General features: G+C 33.8%; 1 protein-coding gene across 2 annotated transcripts in view; it reads right to left on the bottom strand.

Moving 5' to 3' along the window:
• ETNK1 (ethanolamine kinase 1) overlaps nt 1-23165 on the bottom strand; it is a 67236-nt gene that overhangs the window by 23302 nt on the left and 20769 nt on the right. The window contains exons 3-4 of one of the 2 annotated variants that reach the window (XM_003828882.5): nt 8186-8326; nt 6135-6277 (exon numbers count right to left, since the gene is read on the bottom strand). In XM_003828882.5, coding sequence (XP_003828930.1) covers nt 6135-6277; nt 8186-8326 — 284 coding nt within the window. Of the gene's footprint in view, nt 1-6134; nt 6278-8185; nt 8327-17005; nt 23097-23165 lie in introns of those variants that run through there. The other variant, XM_008954315.4, reaches the window with a different exon arrangement.

Consider the following 23165-nt stretch of genomic DNA (forward strand, 5'->3'; position numbering starts at 1 on the left):
AGAAAATGCTGACACACAATAACACATTTGCTGGGGGAGGGGAAAAGACAAAAAACCATGAAAAACTAAAGAAAAAAGTGTGGTGTTTCTGACATTTTTATTCAAGTACAAGACTGAACACAGTGGGCCAGAATGCATGAATGAAAAAACAAACAAACAAACTAGTACCTATATTAGGTCACTCTTTCTTCATAACTTCAGGTTTTTACAGTTCATTTAAGTTTTTTATTATCTGACTTACAGATATTTTATTTTCTGCTAACTAGTGGTTGAGAATACAAATTAAAACAGAGTTAAAAATTAAACTACATTTAAAAACACCACCCTAGAAAACATAGTTTACCAAACACAAAAATCAATTTGTATTTATTTAAATTTTTAAAAAGTACCAACGAAAAAACTCTTCTCAGTCATTAAAACATGAGTAACATGACAACTACAAAGCTTTCTCAGGAGTAATAATAGAGTGGATAAGATTTAGAGCCAAACAAGTGACTATGGGGACTCACCCATTTTCTATTTATATTGTATAGAACTCTTAAAACAAAGCAAAATAAAACAAAACCTGATTTACTCTTTAATTCCCAGAAAAAGCTTTCCTTTTCTTCCACTCATTTGTATTTCCTTAAACAGCTGTAAATCAGCTTCTTGTATTTTGCTGACAGAGAAAATAAACAGTGATTGCCATTACTGAAATTTAAAGTTAAATATTAGGTATTTACATGAGCTTTTATGAAGAAATGGGGACAGGAGGAGAAATGAAAGTCACCAAAAGTCATGAGACCAATAAACATTCTGAGAGAACATCAAGACATGAGATAGAAATCTCAACAGCTTTAGTAATTTCTTGATGTCAGTAGTTAAATGATTAGTTGAAATTAAAATATTGGATTTGAAGTTAGTCATAGGCAATATTACAATTTATTCTGCTTAATATAAAGTCTATTAAATTAATGATTGATTTAAAAGATGACTGATAATTCCTGTAGTTCTGGAGCAAGAACCACTGCTTTTGGTTTCCTTATTATATATCAAATTCTATCACCATATCATTAAGTATTCTTTTCTTACCTTTTCAGGATGTCATTTCACTGAAGGCAAGGAATGGGCCGCTGCTTACCAATCACCTAATTCCTGGCACTAACTTTTCAAAAATCTTGACAGCTACCATCAACTTCAGAAAGGAAGCTCACTCTTCTCCCATGTCCTGAGTCCTGTCAACTGACATGGTGAGAGCAGGCAGAGGCAAAATTTCTTCCCGTGATGCCTATCAGTTCCAATAACATTCGCATGTAAAAATGCCTACAAACTGCAGGGTGCTCATAGTATGTGTGCCTTGTGTGTAAATATGTTATGTATACATATGCTCATATATATATATACACACATTTGTAATTCTAAATTAATCTCTCAAGTTATAGTTAAGATAGAAACTGAAAGTTGCACTTAAACTGAATTGTCACATCATATCTATCTGTTAATTAAGTCCTATAACTACTAGTAGGTAGTTATAGGACTTAACTACCTACTATCTAGCCTATAGTAACCATTTTTCATTTTTTCAGAATCAGGTATATTTTGTAAAACAAATGCTATAAACATAATACAGGGTTGGCAAACCATGTACCTTCAGCCCAAATCCAATCCACCACCTATTTTTGGAAATAAAGTTTTATTGGAACACAGCTCACTCATGTATTGTCTATGGCTGTGTTCATGCCTCAACACACAGCTGAAATGTTGCAATGGAGACTATCCAGCCCACAATGCCTAAAAGTTGTACTACATAGCCCCTTACAGAAAATGTTTGCCAACCCCTATGTTAGTATAATAGCTACAACTAAGAGCTGCTAAGTCCTTGGTCCAGTGCTATATATTTTATATGCATGATCTAAAATCTTGTCAGCATCCATCTGAAGTAGATATTGTCTCTAAGTTACAAATAAAGCAAACTAAAGTTCTAGACTATCAATAGTACAAAAACTGCCTCAGAATCTGTTAAACATAAAATTTCTAAGCCTATCTATAAAAATTATTTTGTAATTGGTCATGGGTGGGGACAAGAAATCCAAATTTTTTCCCAAGTACCATAGGTGATTCTGATGTAAACTGTCAAGAACAGTCTGTGTTTACATAAAGACATAAAGAGATAAAACAATATGTCTAATACTACTTATTTCTGTAAGTAACTGGGTAGGGATCTAAACTCAAATGTGTTTAGTTCCAAAATCTATACTCTTTCTGACTTCTCTTGATAGTAACTAAGCTATAAATATATCTGCTTTTAAGAGTTAGAGATTTTCTAGTACAAAATCTAAGTTACTATGGTTTAAACATATATGTACAGACATCAAGATAATCCAGTATAAATTTAAGAAGTTTGCCTAAAATTTGTACTTCTGAGAAATTAAGGGTCTGAAACATACTGCAGACAAATACTGAGCTTGATGATTCCAAGGCCAGTCCCCTGGCTTTCATCTTATTACGTTTTATCTATTGGTATCTCAAAGTTGGGTACACAATAATGAAACCTGGAGCTCAAGTCATATGAATGACTTAAGAAGTAATAAAAAATCAAACATGTTTGTGAATATGCAGCTTAATCATTTATTCTATATGGAAATTATCTTAATCTCAAAAGACTCAACATGGCATTTATATGCTATAATAAGGCAACTAAAGAAGGTAAATAACTGCAGTCTATATCTTTAATTAACCTTTTCAAAATTGCTGCCATAAGTGTTAATGCTATGCTACAATCTCAAATATATAAAATTTCTTCCTGTGATGCCTACCAGTTCCAATAACATTCACATGTAAAAATGCCTACAAATTGCAGGGTGCTCATAGTATGTGTGCCTTGTGTATAAATATGTTACTTATACATATACCCATATACATACACATTTTAATTCTAAATTAATCTAAATTAATCTCTCAAGTTATAGTTAAGATAGAAACTAAAAGTTCCACTTTTAGTGAACTGAATCATCATGTCATATCTGTTAATTAAGTCCTATATCTACTAGTTAGATGCTTGCATTTAATATGCAAACATACCTACTAGTTATATTATATGCATATTATATTATTTGCATATTAAATGCAAACATATAACTAGTTTGCATATTACATTTACTCAATATTGACTATTTTTGACTATTAAATTTATTAAATAATATAATTCATACTTTTTAAGTATAAGGCATGGCATCTTCTACTTATAGTAAACACTCAAATATGTCATATAGTTAAATTACCTTAAAACCATTAGCTCCTAATTTGAAACGTTAACACTAAAGACTAGGTTAAGTAAGCTTCTTGTCATACTTTAGTTTTAGATTTTTATTTGAACATTCTAACCATATTTCTTAATGCTTATGTTTGAAGTAATCACATAGAAATTACTCTTTTAAACGGATACTATGGGATCAAAACCAGCCTTCCTAATGAACATTATAAAACCACTGGTAAGGAGAGAGAAAAAAAAAAACAGAACATTTCTGTAACTAAGACACATACATAACCACAAAGACAAAGAAAAAACAAATGATACAAACTAGACTTCAATAAAAAAGGCAAATTCTAAAAAATGTATCAAAATAGTTCATCTGTACAGCTGTAAAATTTTTCTGTGAAAGGAAAATTAGACACAAAAGTATAATTCAAGTAACTTGGCACAAAAACAAATGACAACCTTGCATTCTTAAAGCCAAACTGAATAAAGATTTTATGTGAAAACATGGGAACTTTTCACATAACTGATCAATAGTTTAGAGATAAGTGACCACTTAAATAAAAAAGTGAAAATGTATTTTTTAACACCCAAGACAAAGTAATCTGATTTTTTTGGTCCCTTATTTTTTGGTTTTATAAACAAGTTTTGTTCTGTGAAATGAATATGCAAAAGAAACTTACAAAAATAAAAATATGAAAGTTTAAAATTATATTCTAAAGGAAATAACAGATTCTCTTTGATCAACTTGCAGTTAAAAATAAAGCTGAGTGTCCACTTCAAATGTAAGATGAAGTCCCTCACTTGAAATTCCATTATATAAAATGTGTTATTAGGTCCTGCACTGAATTTACAAGCTCATACACTGCTTTAATGCGTAACTAATGCTCTAGTCTCACAAATGGCATTGAGATTTGGTTACCAGTATATAATGTAGTGCATACGTACTATGATAATTATATATAACAGACAATAAGACATTAAAGGACACTGTCAAGTACTTAATGTTTTAGGGTATGCTCGAAATTTTAAAAATGATTCCACACAAGCATTTCAAGATGATTCAAAACAAAAATGTTAGCTCAGTATGTTTTTGAAAAATAGAATCTCTAATCGACATTGAAATATCAAACAAAAAATTCTCAAATATATTTTTGGCAATATGTGCTTAAGCCTACCACTCTTGACAGTGTACCTTTGGTTTTCTTAAAGTGAAAGTCAGCTATATCTATCAACATTTGTATTTGAATAGTCCCGCTTTACACTCTAAGAAGGGTCATAAACAGTAATTTAATATAATTATGACCATGCTAATGTGAATTCTTAGGCTTTACTATATTTACAACAGCACAATTTTGATTCAAAATCAGCTCTTCCAACTGTAATAACTATCTTCAAAAACTGGTTTCCAGGCCAGGCACAGTGGCTCACGCCAGTAATCCCAGCACTTTAGGAGGCCAAGGCAGGAGGATCACTAGAGGCCACAAATTCAAAACCAGCCTGGGCAACAGAGCAAGATTCCATCTCCACAAAAACAAATTTTGAAATTAGTCAGGTATGATGGCATGTACCTGTAGTCCCAGCTACTCAGGGGACTGGGGCAGGAGGACTGCTTGAGCCCAAGAGTTGAAGGCTGCAGTGAGCCATGATTACACCACTGCATTCCAGGCCTGGGTGACATACTGAGATCCAGTCACTTAAAAAAAAAAAAAAAAAAAAGGAAAGGCCAGGCTCAGTGGCTCACACCTGTAATCCCAGCGCTTTGGGAGGCCAAGGTGGGCGGATCACCTGGGGTCAGGAGTTCGAGACCAGCCTGGCCAACATGGTGAAACTCTATCTCTTCTAAAAAAAAAAAAAAAAATACAAAAATTAGCCGAGCATGGTGATGTGCACCTGTAATCCCAACTATTCAGGAGGCTGAGGCAGGAGAATCACTTGAACTTGGGAGGCGGAAGTTACAGTGAGCTGAGATTATGCCATTGCACTCCAGCCTGGGTGACAAGAGTGAAATTCCATCTCAAAAAAGAAAAAAAAAAGGGGGGGGGGGGGGCGGGGAACTAGTTTCCTATAAAATGAAAACAGTTTCAAAAACATTTTTTAAGTTAGTAAGACTCCTTCAACCAAAATTTTATTTTTAAATTTCAATTTAGCATTGAAGGGCATCTATCATTTAGCAACCAAACCTCAAACCACTTTACCCAGTAATATAATACAACCGAGTGGTTCTTAAATATGAAAACAGAAATTGAATACAGTGTACAAATATGAACACAAAAACATTTCACCAAAAAGTATCAGTCTACCTCAAAAAATGTTGAAATTATCTACCAAGGTTTCTTGATTACTTTAGTAGATATAAATTTGAGCAACTACAAATAATATCTCCTCCATCTGTAGCTCTCTCCTTAGTATCAAAATATCTAACAAATCAACAATAACTAGATAATGAGAAACCTGGAGACACATTTGTTTTTAATACTGTTGTCCTTCCCAACACTGTGAGAAAATTTTTCTATTTATAAAGCAGTTTAATGTCAATTTGTTGATTTTCCACATCCCCCATTACAAGCAGGTACATGTTCAACTCATGAATAACCAAATAAGTTTTGCAATTAAATTTATAAACAAATCATTTCATCATTTTATACCTAAAAATCCCATGGAAATCACAAACTTTTTCTAACCAATTCTAAAAAACATATTTTATACAAATATAAAAAGAATATATATCCTAAATTTCACAGTTACCGTAACTTGATAAACTAAAAGAAAATCTTTAAAGGTTTCATGCACGCTCTTACTCCTTGCATTTGAATTTATTTTCTTGATATAGAGATAAAATGACCATTAAGAACATAAAAGAAATCAATTTTACTTACTGCTAAGGTCAAATACCTACCTTGTTTCTCATTGTAGATTATATTCTTACACAATAGGTCATTATGGCAAAGCACAACAGGTGAGCCCAGGTTGGAAAGAATCTCCTTCATCCAAGTCATCTCTTCCTGGAGAATCTGAGAGCTTGGGATATCACTTAGGAACCTTTTAGTTTTAAAAAGAAGAGTTATATCTTGTGTGACATTTTTTTCAAGTTTGATTAAGGATTAAAATCTATTTTGAATAAATCCCTTCAATTTAATCGCACATACTGCTGAATTCAAACAACAGACCAATTATTCTATTTCAAAAGTTAGAATAAAGAAAACCTATATAGTAAGTTTAGACATGAATAGAAGAAACTGAGCAGCAATTAAAATGTAGGACAAAAGTTAAAAAACTCACTAAAAACTTGGGTTTCTAAGTAACATATATAGGTAATAGTTAACAATTACTAAGTACTATTCTAAGTAATTTACATTTATGTCAGTTTTATAGATGACAAAACTAAGACACAAAGCATTTAATAAATAGAGGTTTAAGTATATTATTTAAAGTTACAAAAATTATTTTAAAAATTAAAAATACATATTTCAAGGTTGAAAGGGTGAATGCAATATAAATCTAAATTCTCAGAAAAGTCAAAAGATTACTGTCTACAGTTGATAAAAAATAAAGTTATCCTTATATAATCCAGTTATGTTAAAAAAACAACTATTATAGAAATTGCCACAGAGTAGTGAGACTGTGAAGGGTGGGAAGCAACATGGTAAGCTGGACTAGAAATCGCGACTTTTTGTCCTATCCTCATCTATACTGATTATTATCTATACTTGTATTAATTTGATTAAAAAATCAAGGAAACAAAATTGGGCTACTACCACTAATTCCTCAATAGCACCAATCAGGCTTACAAAACGGCTATACTCCTTCCCTCCTTCCCTTAATACTTTAAGTCATGACCTCTTGATTCTTTCTCCAAAGTCTCTCAAATTACTCCTTGCTTCTCCATTAACAGTATAATACAGATTCTTTTTACATTACTTAATTTGCCTGTTCAGGTGGTTTCTACCTATATTTTCTCCACTACTGTATTCTTCTCTACATACAACTTCCACAAGTAATCCTCATAATGCTCTTTTCAAAATGGTATGACTGGTCAAAACTGCGGTGTTTTTTTGTTTTTTTTTTTAAAGGTAGTGTCGAATGAAAATTGTGGGATTCGAAGGATTATAAAACTGATAATCATGAACAAACAAGATGGAATAAAAGAAATACAAAATGTATTTAATATTTTAATTGTGTTTTATGTTCTAGTTGTATTATTTTCTATTGGGGCAAGGGTTTTCTTCCTATTATTTACCACAGCACACCTCCAGCTTTTCCAAAGAATCATTAACCTCAAGGATTTAAAGTATACCTTGGAGAGCCTAGGGAAAAAATATAACTCAAATAACCTTCTTGGAATAACAATAGTAATTTTTAAAACAGCAGCTACCTCAACACTTAAGTGATGACCAGGCACTGTTTTAAAGAACTTTACATATACTATCTCAATCCTCACAAAAACTCTATATGGTTAATATACTACTACTGTAATTTCCATTTTATAGATAAGGAAACAGTTAGGTTAAGTTCCCTAGTTGAATGAGTTACACAACAGAAATGTTAACTAGCAGGACTAAGATTTAATCTCAGTTTGGCTCCAGGCTCTTGTGCTCTTATTCTATATAATACTAGACTTGCCTCTCAACCCTGCAGTATCTTAAAAAGTCAAGAAAAATCTTGCTTCACCATTACCACCTACCTCTTTATTTTTAAGTGGTGTTCCCCTACTTCCACCTCTGCCCCTTGCTGTTGTAGGGCATATTTTTTGGGAGGGGACACTGAGGGGGATGGAGAGGCAGTTATTTCTGTAGTGCTATCTGACAGCCAAAGAATCAATGCTTACTTTACTTCAATGCAAAGAAAGAAAACCAGATTTTATACAATGAAACTTTACAATTACCTTTGAAACCCTATCATAGAGCAAAGCAATGTAAAACATAATTTCAAATGTAAAAATAATTTTACCTTTTATTAATGTCTTCATCTGCAAATCCTGTGGGAATGAGAGAGAAATACTTTCCCATCTTTAGCCAAAGATTAGATTTGGGGATCCAGCCATTGTGTGCATGAATAGCATGGATTTTAGCAAGCTGACGAGCTATTAGCCTGTTTAAAACAAAACCGCATAAAAAGAAAAACTTAAGTATCATAAAGGTCATGTCTCCTGACAAAGATTCTTGATGAAACTTTAGTCAGTCTCCCGAATCTTCTTGTAGACCTACCTGTGCTCTCTCTTGTAAAAACCAGTTTTAGCAAGAACCCTACTGAGTCAGTTAAGCAAGAGTATCCCCACCCTTGATATCTGATCAGGTTCCTTATCCTTCACCATTCCCCAAATTAATTACTCTGATTACTCTGGCCATCTTCAGCAAGAATCATTAGGTTGTTTTACCCAGAAACCCCTTACTCTGATGTTACTCTTAATTTTCCATCCGCCAACCCCGACCCTGCTCCTTGGGTATACATTCCCACTTGCCCATGCTGTATTTGGAGTTGGGCCCAGTCTCTCTTCTCCAATTCCAAAATCCCACTGCTGTGGCCCCTATACCTATATCTCAATGATTCTGAAGAAAGTCAGCCTTATCATGCTTTAACAAGTATCACTGAATAATTTTTTCTTTAACAGTTATGGTGCTGTGACTCAGAATCAGATTCATCACTGGACCCAGGACCCTATGTTTGCACCTTTGAATTCACGTCTGACTGATTAATGGGGATCCACTGGTGAGTGAGATTCCTGAACCACTGAACATCCACTGAAGCTGGCAAGAATTCTGATACTTAAGATTTTGAGTGTACTCTCTGAAACTAGATTGGAGTCCCACGCTTCTTTTGATAGGTACCTCCTAGGCTGGAGGTCCTTCTTTCTCTCTCTCTTTGAGGCCCCTCTGTTCTCTCCATTGGATCCTGCTTCTCCCATGTGAACTTCTCTGTCCCCTGAAATCCCTCTTTTCGAATCTTGACTCTACCAGATCTGTCTACCTAGTTCTTGTTAGCATGATTTTCCTAAGGAACTTCAAAACAAATTACACAGGCTTAGGTACTAACGAAATTCTGATTTAACTGGCCTGGTGTGCAGCCAGGACACTGAGATATTTAAAACCTTCCCAAGTGATTTTAATATGCAAAAACATTTGAAAACCACTTAAGTAAGGCCCACAGAGAATCTAGTATTGTATCAATCATTAAATAACACATTTTTATTATTACGTTTCTATACTATTGTGAATATTCTTGTTTTTATCTCATTCCTAGTAACTAAAGAGTCCTTGTTTTCTTCTGGAGAAACTTCTATCCCTCTTACTTTTAGTTCATGTCATTACTACAGAGCTGATCTCAATCCTAACTGCATCACTCACTTCAGTAGTAAGTGAACATATGACCCTGACTTGCTCAGAGCATTCTATCATTCAGGCCACAGTGACTGGTTCAGCACATATTACCCAAGCTAAGCCAGAGACTTAATCCTAATTTTGTTGAAGCTATCAACTTTGTTTGAAGCTATTAGAAAATTAGGAAAATTTTCCCCCTGGGGTGGTTAAACCGGTTAGAGAAACCTACTGATTATCATTATGGATAGTCCTAAGGAAAGTTTGTGAGAAAAAAAAAAAAGGTAAAAGAATAAACAGAATAAAGTGATATTCCTAATGACATTGTTACAGTCCCTGGATTTACCCCATGTTTGAACTCAGTATTCTCAATTACAAGTACCAATAAATTCTTTCTCCTTTATGCCACTGTAAATTGTCAAATTATCATCCTCAAGCAACAGTATTAGCCTCATCTTTAATCTAATACATTAAAATATTAAAATCCATAACCTTTTTATATATGTGTACTTTGGTTCATACCTCTCAAACAAATGAGTAAATAAACATTTATTTTTATAAACTAAATCATTTTGAATGACCTTCCCTAAGACCATACACTCATGTCCACAAGAATACAGAAAACAAATCTATTTTTATGTTAGTCTTATATATAGACAGAAAGCTAAGCCCAAATGAACTGTGGTACTTAAGCACCAGGCAACTTGATGGAAAGGCCAGGTGGTGATAAAATCAAAACAAAGGAAAGTGCAAATGCATGCATGTACACGCATGCACACACAGACACACACACACTGTAAGCCAGTTAAAACTGGTTTTAAAACTTCAGAGAAGAGGAGGAAACAAAAAGCTTGAAGAAAGATACAATCTGTGTTACATGAAACACAAGGGGCGATCTATGTCAACAGAATATTATATCTTAGAAATATTTACTGAAATGAAACAGATGATTTAGGAGGGCGTCACAGATATTTAACTCTAACAGATTTTATTTGCTGTGGTTTTTTAAAATAAATGAAAAATAATATCATTTCTAATAGTTTTACCCCAGGGTTTATAAGAGACCCTGATTTGGGGTCTCTTACAAAACGTAATTTTCCCCTTTGCAAAGGGGACACACGTGCTGGAACTGTCAGAACTCCATGACTTCTCGTCTGCTCCATGCTGGATTCAGAACAGGTGTGAAGAGAGGCAAATGTCTGGGAGAGCAGAAGGCCCATGTCACTGGAGGGCTCGGCACAGTAGTTCTGCTTTCAGTGAATAAGCAAAACTCAGGGAAGTAGTCATCCAAGTGCTGCAGTTATTTGGAAATGTTTTCCAAACAGTCTCTTTAGAACTATGCCGTTTCTGCTCTTCTGATCTGAAACAATCAGTGTAAGTTTACTGAGATCAGAAGACAAGGAGGCCCTGCACATCACACGGATAAAGTCAGACAACTATAATACTTTTGCTGCCTCGAGTTGTTTTTTAAATAAAGTATTTTGAAGTTCATGAGAATCATGCTGCAATATGGTCATTCCAGAGCAAATATATATTTCAAGATGAATCTAAAGCAGTTTTTAAATTACCTGAATTTTCTGTGTATTAAAAAAATGTAATCTTAGAAGCTGTCCAGTTACTCAGCTTATAGTAACTGAAATGACAATTCTACTGTAAATACTTAAAAAATGAATAAAACAGTATGGCCACAACTCCAAGGGGCATTTACAGGTTAATAAAATTTGTTGAACATCAATAGCTGCTAGAAGAGAAAGTATTAACTAATTTTGAAAGTCTTGCCTTTTCTAGCAAGAAGGTAGCTAACGAGCTAAGCTAGGATTTGAACTGATAATGTGATGCAAAGGCCAAGTTGTATCACTATAGAACACCCCTATAACGCTGCACAAAATTAGTTGGGTTTTCATTGTGACTTTGCCACTGTATTTGCATTGTGAACTTAAACAAATAATTCATCTGGTTTTTGGGTTCCTTACAAGGAAAGCAAAATATTTGGCCTGTTATATAGTTTTGAAGTTATCTTTCAGATCTAATGTCATATGTCCCCAAACACCAGGAAAAAAAATTAACATCTACAAAAAATTTGATCTATTTAAACTTTAAAATTCAATAATGACAATATGAACTTCACATACAGATTCATATACAAATATCCTATAGGCTGGGCATGGTGGCTCATGCCTGTAATCCCAGCACTTTGTGAGGCCGAGGCAGGTAGATCACCTGAGGTCAGGAGTTCAAGACCAGCCTGGCCAACATGGCAAAACCCTGTCTCTACTAAAAGTACAAAAAGTAGCCTGGTGTGGTGATACGTGCCTGTAATCCCAGCTGCTCAGGAGGCTAAGGCAGAAGAATTGCTTGAACCCAGGCGGCGGAGGTTGCAGTGAGCTGATATCATGCCACTGCACTCCAGCCTGGGCAACAAGAGCGAGACTCCGTCTCGAAAAAAAAAAAAAAAACCCCAAATATCCTATAGACTAACTTGCCATTTCACACTAACTTCCTACAAGTTGGCCGGGTGTGGTGGCTCACGCCTGTAATCCCAACACTTTGGGAGGCCAAGGTGGGTGAATCACCTGAGGTAAGGAGTTCGAGACCAACCTGGCCAACATGGTGAAACCCCGTCTCTACTAAAAATAGAAAAAATTAGCCGGATGTGGTGGCAGGCACCTGTAATCCCAGCTACTAGAGAGGCTGAGGCAGGAGAATCACTTGAACCCAAAGGGGAGGTTCAGTGAGCTGAGATCTCACCAATTGTACTCCAACCTGGGTAACAAGAGTGAAACTACGTTTCAAAAACAAAAACTTCCTACAAGTTACAATAGAAAGATTGAATGCACACAAGTCATGGAGTGACAGAGGTAAAATTTTTCCAAGTATAGTGATTTTTATTAAAAATGTATCAAATACAATTATTCCTTTGAACAAATTTCTAAAATTACAGCTAAAATGAGAATTACTTTTATATAATTTTAAAACATCTGCCACATAAGATGATACATTGTTGTTAATTAAAATGTTAGTCAGCATCTTCCTATACAATTCAGAATAGAATAGCAATAATAATAATAAAGATTGCTTTATTAATACAATTGATAAATACAACCACTAAGATATCCTTCAAGGGACAAAGACTATGTCTTATTCTTTGATCTGTTCTTGTGGTCAGAACTTAGAGGAGGTACTTAACAGGTATATTCTAAATTAGAGTCAGTTATCTTAGCAACAGACCTGGAATACATTTAGAAATTCACCATAAGACCAGAGAAGTCTTCCACTATTAGGTTTATTGTCAGGTGGATTAAAATCTATTTTGGATTTTTAATAATCTCATGTACTAATAATTGTAACAAAAGTAATGTTTTCTTATACAAAAACCAAATGAGCATCCATTTAAAATACTGCCTATTCTTTGATAATAAAGCCACATCATCTTCTTCTCACACTCCAGAATTCAAGCCAGTATCTACAGGTCTCAGAATTACTGGTCTTTTTTATCTTTTATATAACAAAATTAACATGTAAAGTGTCTTAGTCCTTTCAGGCTGCTTTAACAAAAATGCCATAAACAAGGTAGCTTATAAATGACATAAATTTCTTTCTCATAGTTCTGTTCCTTACAGATGGCACCTTCTTGCTGCATTTTCACGTGGTAGAAGGGGCAAGCAAATTTCTTTGGGCCTCTTTTATAAGGGCATTAATGCCATTCATGAGAGCTCCACCCCATGACTAATATTGCCAAAGGGACACATCTCTTAATACTATTTCATTGGAATCAGGTCTCAACAAAAGGTTTTTGAGGGAACACAAATATTCAGATCATAGCAGAAAGGAAGGAAGTTGATTTACAACACAAATCTTCTCATGGAGATAAGTACACTTCAATTGTAACCATGGCAGTCACCTATATACTTAAAAACTAGGCTCTGTGAAGAGATTTAAAAAATTAACTATGGCCTAATCACAAGTTCCATACTCATCTAAAATTTTTTGTAAATAAGGACTGAACAAAGCATGAAATTTGTAAAGAATGATTTTAAGAAAATTTACAGTTTTTACTAAAAATCGAATTCAGCAAAGTTGCAGAACAGAAAATCAACACGCAAAAATCAGTTGCACTTTTACACTAACAATGAACAATCTAGAAAGGAAATTAAGAAAACAATTCCATTTACGATAGCATCGAAAAGAAATAAATACTCAGGAATAACCGTAATTGAGGAGGTGAAAGACTTGTAAACTGAAAATAATAAAACACTGCTGAAAAAAATTAAATACACAAATAAACAGAAAGACACCCCATGTTCATGGATTGGAAAACAATATTGTTAATATGTCAATACCACCAAAAGTGATCCACAGATTCAGTGCAATCCCTACCAAAATCCCAAAGGCAATTTTTGCAGAAAAAGAAAAAGCTATCCTAAAATTCATGGACTCTCAAGGGACCCGAGTAGCTAAAATAACATTGAAAAAGAAGAGTAAAGTTGGAAGTCTTTCACTTCCTGATTTCAAAACTTATTACACAAAGCTACTGTAATCAAAACATTATGGTGCTGTCACAAAGAAAAACATATAGATAAATGGAATAGAGCAGAGAACCCAAAAACAAACCCACAATTATACAAACAGTATTCAACAAGGGTGCCAAGAACCTTAAATGAGGAAAGGACAACAATGGGAAGAGAAGAACAATGAGGAAAGGACAACAAAATGTACTGGGAAAGCTAGATATCCACATCCAAAAGAATGAAGCTGGACCCTTTCCTTACACCATATATGAAAACTAACTCAAGATGGACCAAAGATCTAAATGTAAGAACTAAAACTATTAAAACTCTCATGAGAAAACATAAGGGGAAACCTTCATCACAATGGATACTTGGCAATGATTTCTTGGATATGACACCAAAAGCACAGGCAACAAAAGTAAAAATAAACTCTACCGCATCAAAATTAAAAACTACGCACCAAAGGACACAATCAACAGACTGAAAAAGAAACCTGCAGAATGAGATAAAATATTTGGAAATCATATATTTAACAAGGAGTTAATATTCAGAACATATAACAAACTCCCACAACTCAACAACAAAAAATTACAACCCCATGAGAAAATAGGCAAAGGACTTGAATAGGTGTTTCTCTAGAAAAAGTAAACAAATGGTCAATAAGCATATGTTCAACATTACTACTCATTAGGCAAACGCAAATCAAAAGCACAATGTGATACCACCTCATATCCATTAGAATGGTTACTACAAAAATAAAATAACTATTGGTAAGAATGTAAAGAAATTGGTGCCCTTGTGCACTGTTGATGGGAATATAAAATGGTGCAGCTATTACAGAAAACAGTATGGTGGTTCCTCAAATAATTAAAACCAGAATTACCATTATGATCTAGCAATTCCACTTCTGGGCATTCATCCAAAAGAACTGAAAGCAGGGTATCAAAAACATATTTACATATCCATGTTCACAGCAACATTATTCACAATAGCCAAAAGTGACTATTGCCCAAGTATACATCCATGGATGAATAAACAAAACGTAGTATATAAATACAAAGGAATATTATTAAGCCTTGAAAGAAAAAGAAAATTCTGACACATGCTATACAACATAAATGAACCTTGAAGTGTTCATGCTAAGTGAAATAAGCCAGTCACAAAAAGACAAACATTACATGATTCCACTAACATGATGTACCTAAGTAGTCAAATTCCTAGGGATAGAAAGCAGATGACGGTTGCCAGGGGCTGGAGGAAGGAAGGAAGATTTGTTGTTTAAAAAGCATAGAATTGGCCAGGCGTGGTGGTTCACGCCTGTAATCCCAGCATTTTGGGAGGCCGAGGTGGGCAGATCACCTGAGGTCTGGAGTTCGAGACCAGCCTGGCCAACATGGTGAAACCCATCTCTACTAAAAAATACAAAAATCGGCAGGGAGAGGTGGTGGGCACCTAGTCCCAGCTACTCGAGAGGCTGATGCAGGAGAATCACTTGAACCTGGGAGGCAGAGATTGCAGTGAGTGAAGATTGCACCACTGCACACCAGGCTGGGCGACATGGCAAGACTCTGTCTCAAAAAAAAAAAAGGATAGAATTCTAGTTTTACAAGATAAAAAAAAAATATTTTAGGAAATTAGTTGCACAACCATGTGAATGCAATAACACTATTGAGCTGTACTTTTTAAAAAATGGTTAAGATGGTGACAACTGGAGCCAGAAAGAAATGATTTAGGCAGATAGTGAGGGTAAAGGAGTTCTCGGTAAGGACTCCCTTTTGATAGAAAGCAGCCCCCAAATCACTTCTAACAAAGAGCAGCCTGAATATTCAAGCTGCAGACATAGATAAGCAAGCTAGAAGCTTGCATGAGTGAATGCCAGCAGCTGTGCCAGTAGAAAAGGGCTACCTGGAAGTCAGGTATGTTCACAACGGAGCCTTCATCTTCCCTTTTCTTTGTCACCATGTGTCTAGTAAAAGAGGCAGGCAACATGGCACTGGCCAAGTAGAGAACCATCTGCATAATAAAAGATTAGAGTGGGGCCACCAGCTTCTACATGCTTTATGCAAAAGGCATGCCTGGTCCGACCAATCTTCCGTGCCCTCTGCAAATCAAACACTGCCTCCTCAAGTTAATCTATAAAACCCTGTACATTACACCACAGAACTGGCAACCCATTTTCTCTGGGACCCCTCTCTGCACAGAGAGCTCTTCTCTTTCTTTTGCCTATTAAACTTCCACTCTTAACCTCACTCTGGTTGTCTGCATCCTAGTTTTCTGTAGTTGTGGAACAACCAACAGGTATTACCCCAGATAAAAATGCTGCTTCAATGATAAATTTTATGTAGCATTTACCATAATCAAATTTTTTCAGAACAACTATAAACAAATCAAATTTTTATTAACTAAATAAAATGCTCATTGAAAAAGAAGAGTTCTTAAAAACACTTTAATCAAGTATACCTCAATTGTTTTCTGCTAGCAAATATTATATACAACAGAAAATGCTACATTTTTATATTTCCTATTTATTTAAAAGATTATTTTTAAATGTTTATTTTTTTATATAATATATTTGCTGACACAAAACATAAGCAAATCAAATCCAACAATATATAAAAAGAAATTATACACTGTGACCAAGTGGGATTATCTCAGGTATACAAGGCTGGTTCAATATTTGAAAATTCATTAATGTAATCCAATACATTAACAGACTAAAAAAGAAAAATCACATGAACCTATCGACATGTGCAGAAAAAGCATTTTGCAAAATCTAGCACTCATTATCATAAAAACTCAGCAAACTAGGAATAAAGAGAGAGTATCTTCAATCTGATAAAGAATATCTACAAAAAAAACTACAGCTAACATCCTACTTAATGACACGTAATTTGAAGATCTCCCACTAAGATCAGGAATAAAGAAAGAACATCACTTTTCACCAATCCTTTTTAACACTGTACTGAAAGTCCTAGCTAACACATTAAGACAAGAAAAAAAATAAGAGGTAAGAAAAAAAAAACTGTCTTTGTTCACAGATAACATGATTTTCTATGGAGAAAATCCAAAAGAATGGACCAAAAAAACCTCGCGGAATGAGCAATTATAGCAAGCTTGCAGGATTAAAAAAATATGAAAGTCAATTGCTTTCCTACACACCAGTAATGAATAAGTGAAAATTGAAAATAAAATGCACTCCTTTTACAGTAGCACCCCCAAAAATACAATACTTAGGTATAAATCTAACAAACTATGTACAAGATTTATATGAGGAAGACTATAAAACTCTGATAAAAGAAACCAAATAACTAAATAAGAGATATTCCATGTTCATGGATAAAAAGACTCAATACTGCCAAGATGTCAGTTCTTCCCAATTTGATATACAGATTCAGTGCAATTCCTATCAAAATCCCAGCAAGTTATTTTGTGATATTGAAAAACTGATTCTAAAGTTTACATGTATACTGTATCCCAAATATACACAATTATTATTTGTCAATTAAAAATAAATTCTTAAAAAGTCCATTTTAAAATGTAAAAACTAAAGTTTATAAGGAGAAGCAAAAGGCCCAGAATAGCCAACACAATATTGAAAGACAAGAACAAGTTGGAGGACTAACACTACCTGATTTCAAGACTTACCATAAAGCTATAGCAATTAAGGTAGTGTGATATCTGCAAAAGATTAGACAGATGAAGAAACAGAATAGAGAACCCAGAAATAGACCCATATAAATACAGTCAACTGATTTTTGAAAAGGAGCATAGGAAATATAATGGAGAAAAGATAGACTTTTCAATAAATTGTGCTGAACAACTGGACCTTCACGTGCAAAAACATGAATCTAGACGTAGACCTTACACTCTACATTAAAATTCTGTCAAAATGGATTACAGACCTAAATGTAAAATCCAAAACTAAAACTCCATGAGAAGATAACATAGGAGAAAATGTAGATGACCCTGGATTTGGCAATGACTTTTTAAAAATGACACCAAAGGCATGATCCATGAAAGGAAGAACAGATAAGCTGGACTTCATTAAAATTAAAACTTTCTACTCTGCAAAAGACACTGTCAAGAGAATAAAAAGATAAAGCACAGATTGGAAGAAAATATTTGCAAAACCCATATCCAATAATGGATTATTATCCAAAATACACAAATAGCTCTTAAAATTCAGCAATAAGAACACAAAAAACCCAATTTAAAAATGGACCAAATACCTTATCAGACATTTCATCAAAGATACACAGATGAGTAAATAAGCATATGAAAAGATATTCCATATCACATATCAGGGAAATGCAAACAAAAACAGTAAGATACCACTATATATCTATTAGAATGGCCAAAATCCAAAACACTTATAACACCAAATGCTGGTGAGGATGTGGAGCAACAGCAACTCTCATTCATTGCTAGTGGAAATGTAAAATAGCACAGCCATTCTGGGAAACAGTTCGGCGGTTTATTACAAAACTAAATATACTCTTACCATACAATCCAGCAATCATGCTCGTCAGCATTTACCCAAAGGAGTTAAAAATTTGTATGTCTACATTAAAATTTGCACGGGGATTCTTATAGCAGCTTAATTCATAATTGCTAAAACTTGGAAGCAACCAAAATGTCCTTCAGTAGTTGAATGAACAAAATAGATTTGGTGCATATCCAATGAAACATTATTCAGCACCCTAAAAAGAAATCTGCCAATAAGCCATAAAAAGACATGGAAGAAAATGCATATTACTAAGTCAAAGAAGCCAATCTAATGAGGCTACTTAATTAAATGACTCCAAATATATGACATTCTGATAAAAGCAAAACTGTGGAAGCAGTAAAAAGATCAGTGGTTGCCACTAGTTAAGGGGAAAAGAGGGATGAATAGGCAGAGCACAGAGGATTTTTTTAGAGCAGTGAAACTCCTCTGTATGATACTACTAACAGTGGATACATGCATTATATATTTGCCCAAACCCACAGAATGTACATCACCAAGAGTGTACGCTAATGTAAACTGTGGACTTTGGGTGATAATGGTGCATCAATATAGGTTTATGTATTATAACAAAAGTACCACTCTGATATTGATAATGGGGGAGGTTGTCTGTGGAGGAAGGAGGGGATCTGGGAAATCTCTGTACCTTCCCCTCAGTTTTGCTGTGAATCAAAAATGCACTAAAAAACTAAAATATTTAAAAGGAAAATCTCTTCATTCAGATAACTTAGCATTATTTAATAACCATTAATTTATGTTTTGTATATATAAGAAGGTAATTAAAAATCATTTAAAAGATATCTGATTTTTACTATCATATATTGGTCCTTCTCCTACCTTGTCTCAGTAAGCGAGGTTTTACTACAGTAACATCAAGTCAAACGCTGCTTTAAAATTCCATACTCGTTAAAGCCAAATGTTTCAAACCCTCAAGGCTTCAGAGAATTCCTCAAATATTCACTAACACTAATTGTTACTTCTCTTGAAAGCTTTTAAAAAATTAAATGTATTCTAACAATAACAAAAATATTTTGAAACGAAAAATAATCTTTAATCTTACCATCCCATAGTATTTCATTTTTATATATCCCCTTTGAGTTTTTGCATGAGCAAATTACTGCCTAATTGTAGCCACAGTTAAGCTATTTCTTAAGCTGATTTTTTCCTGTTGCCCTGCATCAGCCATTTTGCATGTATTAGACAACAGTCAAGAAGTTACATTTCAACAGTAGCATAATTCTCCTTTGTGTTGAGGTACCTTAGTTGTATCTGAATATAAGAGACTTTTAATTGTTGCTGCCAGAAATACAGCATATAACTTTCTTTTGAGTTATTATATATTGTCCTTTTGATTTCCAAAAGAAAACACTACCAATTGTACATGCACACAACCCACAAGGTGCCAGTTCCACTACGGTACCCTCAGTATGCTCTTTGATAAACTTGCAACAATTGATTTGAAACTGCATTTCTTCCATTATGTCTGTTACTGGATGGTTTGTCATTAAACTTCAGCCAGGTTCTTGACAAGAGGCAAATTTCTAAGAAATATCTGATAAGAAATTTGAAAAAATTTCTAAACACTTTTGAATTTTAAAAAATTTTCTGAAGGTGTCCGTAATAACTGATTGCTACAAAAAAGCTCAAATAAAACAGAGAATGATAAATTTCCATAAGTGGAATTATCCGTCAGGCACTATAGCTCATTGTCTTTACCTATACCATTCCTCACCTCCTACAGTCTACCTTGTCCTTCAAAGTTCAGTTCAAATGTGATCACAGTGAAACATACTAATTTCCTATGTATGCCCAAAATCAACTACCTGTACTTTCTCTGAAAGCCTTTTCTGTTCTTCTTTGTACAATATTTAGGTTATTTTTCCCCCAAGGTTACTGTGTCACAAACTGTAAATTACTAAGACAGCAAGGACAGTTTAGATTCTTCTTCCTCCCCTAGACTAGTCCAAACATAAACATAAGCCTTTTACATTCAAATGAGATACCTTCATCATAATCATAATATAAGCATACAGCTATGGTTGAATGAGCCAATTCAAGAAAGTACTGTGGACTCTGATCTAAAGCGCTCATCAACATTTACTGATCAATCAGTCCAGATCACTGCATGCATATTATTAGGCTGACCTAACAATCAATAGTGTCTTAAAAGTTTATTATTATATTCAAACATTAAAGCTCATAAGGATTAATCAAAATGTGACAACCCCAAATTGTCAGTAAGTCCCTATTAAATTAACAAATCAAAGATTCTTTTTAACCACAGAATATAAAATTCATTTAAAAGGGGCTAAATAAGCACATCATCCCAAATTTACATCTTTAACCTCTTCTTGGGGCTCCAGACCATGGTCTACTGATCTGCTTACTTGGTATTTTAGAAGTATTTCACTGTACATATTTGAAAAAAATAAAATCACACTCCTATTTAAAATCATGTGTAATTCAGATGTTTTGTTAATCAAAACTTGCCTTTCCCTCCCTTAGCTTTTCTTTTCATATTTTGTTTTATAGTGACTAAGACCTGCTTAACAATAAGAAATGCCATAGGAATTAGAATACAATCTGAAATAAATTTAACAGCGAAACAAATTAAACAGCAAATGTTACTATTCATAATGCCAACTAACAATATCCTATCATACAGGGTTCTTCAGTGTCATCTTCTTTTGCTTACTTTCTCAGCCTCCACTCTGCTTCTCCTCTGCAAAACTGTGGGGCAATTCAATGTATCACTTATTACAAGCCAGCTGTCAAAGAATTCAGAGTATTGATGTTTGGTTTCTAACACAGTATATTCTTTTTATGAAATGTGTATATGCCTACATTAGTATCACTTATACATATTCTGAGTAAATCTAGGAAGGGGGGTGATGAAAAGAAGTTGGTTAATGGGTATGAACGTACAGTTAAATCAGAGGAATAAGTTCTAGCATTCAATAATACAGCAAGGAAATTATAGTTAACAATAATTTATTGTATATTTCAAAATAGCTAGAAAAGAAGAACTGTAATATCCCAACACAAAGAAAAATGTCTGAGATGATAGACACACCAACTACTCTAACTTGATCATTATACAGTGTATACATGTATCAAAATATCACATGTACCACAAAAATATGTACAACTATGATATATCAATAAAAAATATATTTTTAAAAAGATCTAAGTAGAGAAAAAATAAACAAAGGCTTTGGCATTTTGGAAAGAAATAATAAGTAAGTAGATCTAACCAAAAAGTATAGAAAAGGATATTTTTACTGAAAACATGTTTATAACATTGTATCAAATACCAGTCAGTCTTGACAAACCTTCACTGTTCTTGATCAAAAACTATAATTATTTTACTTTTTCTATTTGAGGTTACTGAAATAGATCAATCATGTTTTACTCTCTGCTTTAGTTACAAGGAAACTCATGTGGCCCTTCTCTAGGAACTTCATGAAATATGTTTTTGTATATATACAAAACCAGCTTTGGGGGGATCCAATTTATGCATCTATTAATTTTTAATGCTGTTATATAGGTATTTGTCAACCATTGTGAACAAGATTGAGGATTTATAAATACATGCAAGCCTAAAGACCATAAAACAATTGACACACAGTAAACACAAATGTATTAATCGGAATCTTTTAATACATCTAAAGACTAGACTCATGTAAAAGAAGAAAATATATGTGATGGCTAAAAACTAGGGTTTGAACAGATTTCTATGACAAAATATTTTAATATATTATTTGATACAGGTTTACAATAGATAAGTGTTACTGGTACATTCCATTTTTGTCAGTGTATTAACTTAGCAATTCTTAACCTATGATCCAGGGAGCCCCTGGCCATCCGAAATCCTTTCAGGAGCTTTGTAAAGTTGAAACTATTTTCACAAGACGTTATTTACCTTTCTCACTCTCACTCTTTCACAAGTGTACAGTGTACCTTTCAAGAGGTTATATGATATGTGATAATTTCATCACAATGATAGCTAACAGGACATGTACTTGATATTCTTGTATTCTAAAAAATTTGTTTTAATATCTAATATGGTAAATATTGATAAACACTAATCAAATATTAAAACAAAGAGCCCAAAGAGCTATAAAGAGGTCTTGAGACCAAAATGGTTGCGAACTGCTGGTCTAACCTATGAATGCTGTTTTCAAATCCAGACCATTTTCTAGAGTTTTCAAGAGCAGAAAGAGAATTTTTAAAGCTGGCAATTTTGGAAAAATGATCAAGCATATATGTCATTATTCTTTATAGAAAACATTATTTAAATTAAATAATGAACAACGTAAAGAACAAAGAATTGTTAACCAAATTAATAAAATTTTAATAGGCAAGAACTCTGAAAACATGAACAATTAAGTAATAAGCAATTGGCAGTAAGAAATGTATAACACTTCAACTCAAACACTAACTAGAAAAAACTAAGCAGAAGCCTTGACACTCTGCAGCCGGTTAATCCAAAACCTCTTGTAGTTTTTCCTTTGCAAAGAGTCAACGATGATAAACTGCAAATATAAAGAAATTTACTTCTATCTTTTTAGGGAAAACAAGAACAAAAACAAAAACCCTAGCTA

Source organism: Pan paniscus, chromosome 10 (genome assembly GCF_029289425.2).
Source record: "Pan paniscus chromosome 10, NHGRI_mPanPan1-v2.0_pri, whole genome shotgun sequence".
Lineage (NCBI taxonomy): Eukaryota > Metazoa > Chordata > Mammalia > Primates > Hominidae > Pan > Pan paniscus.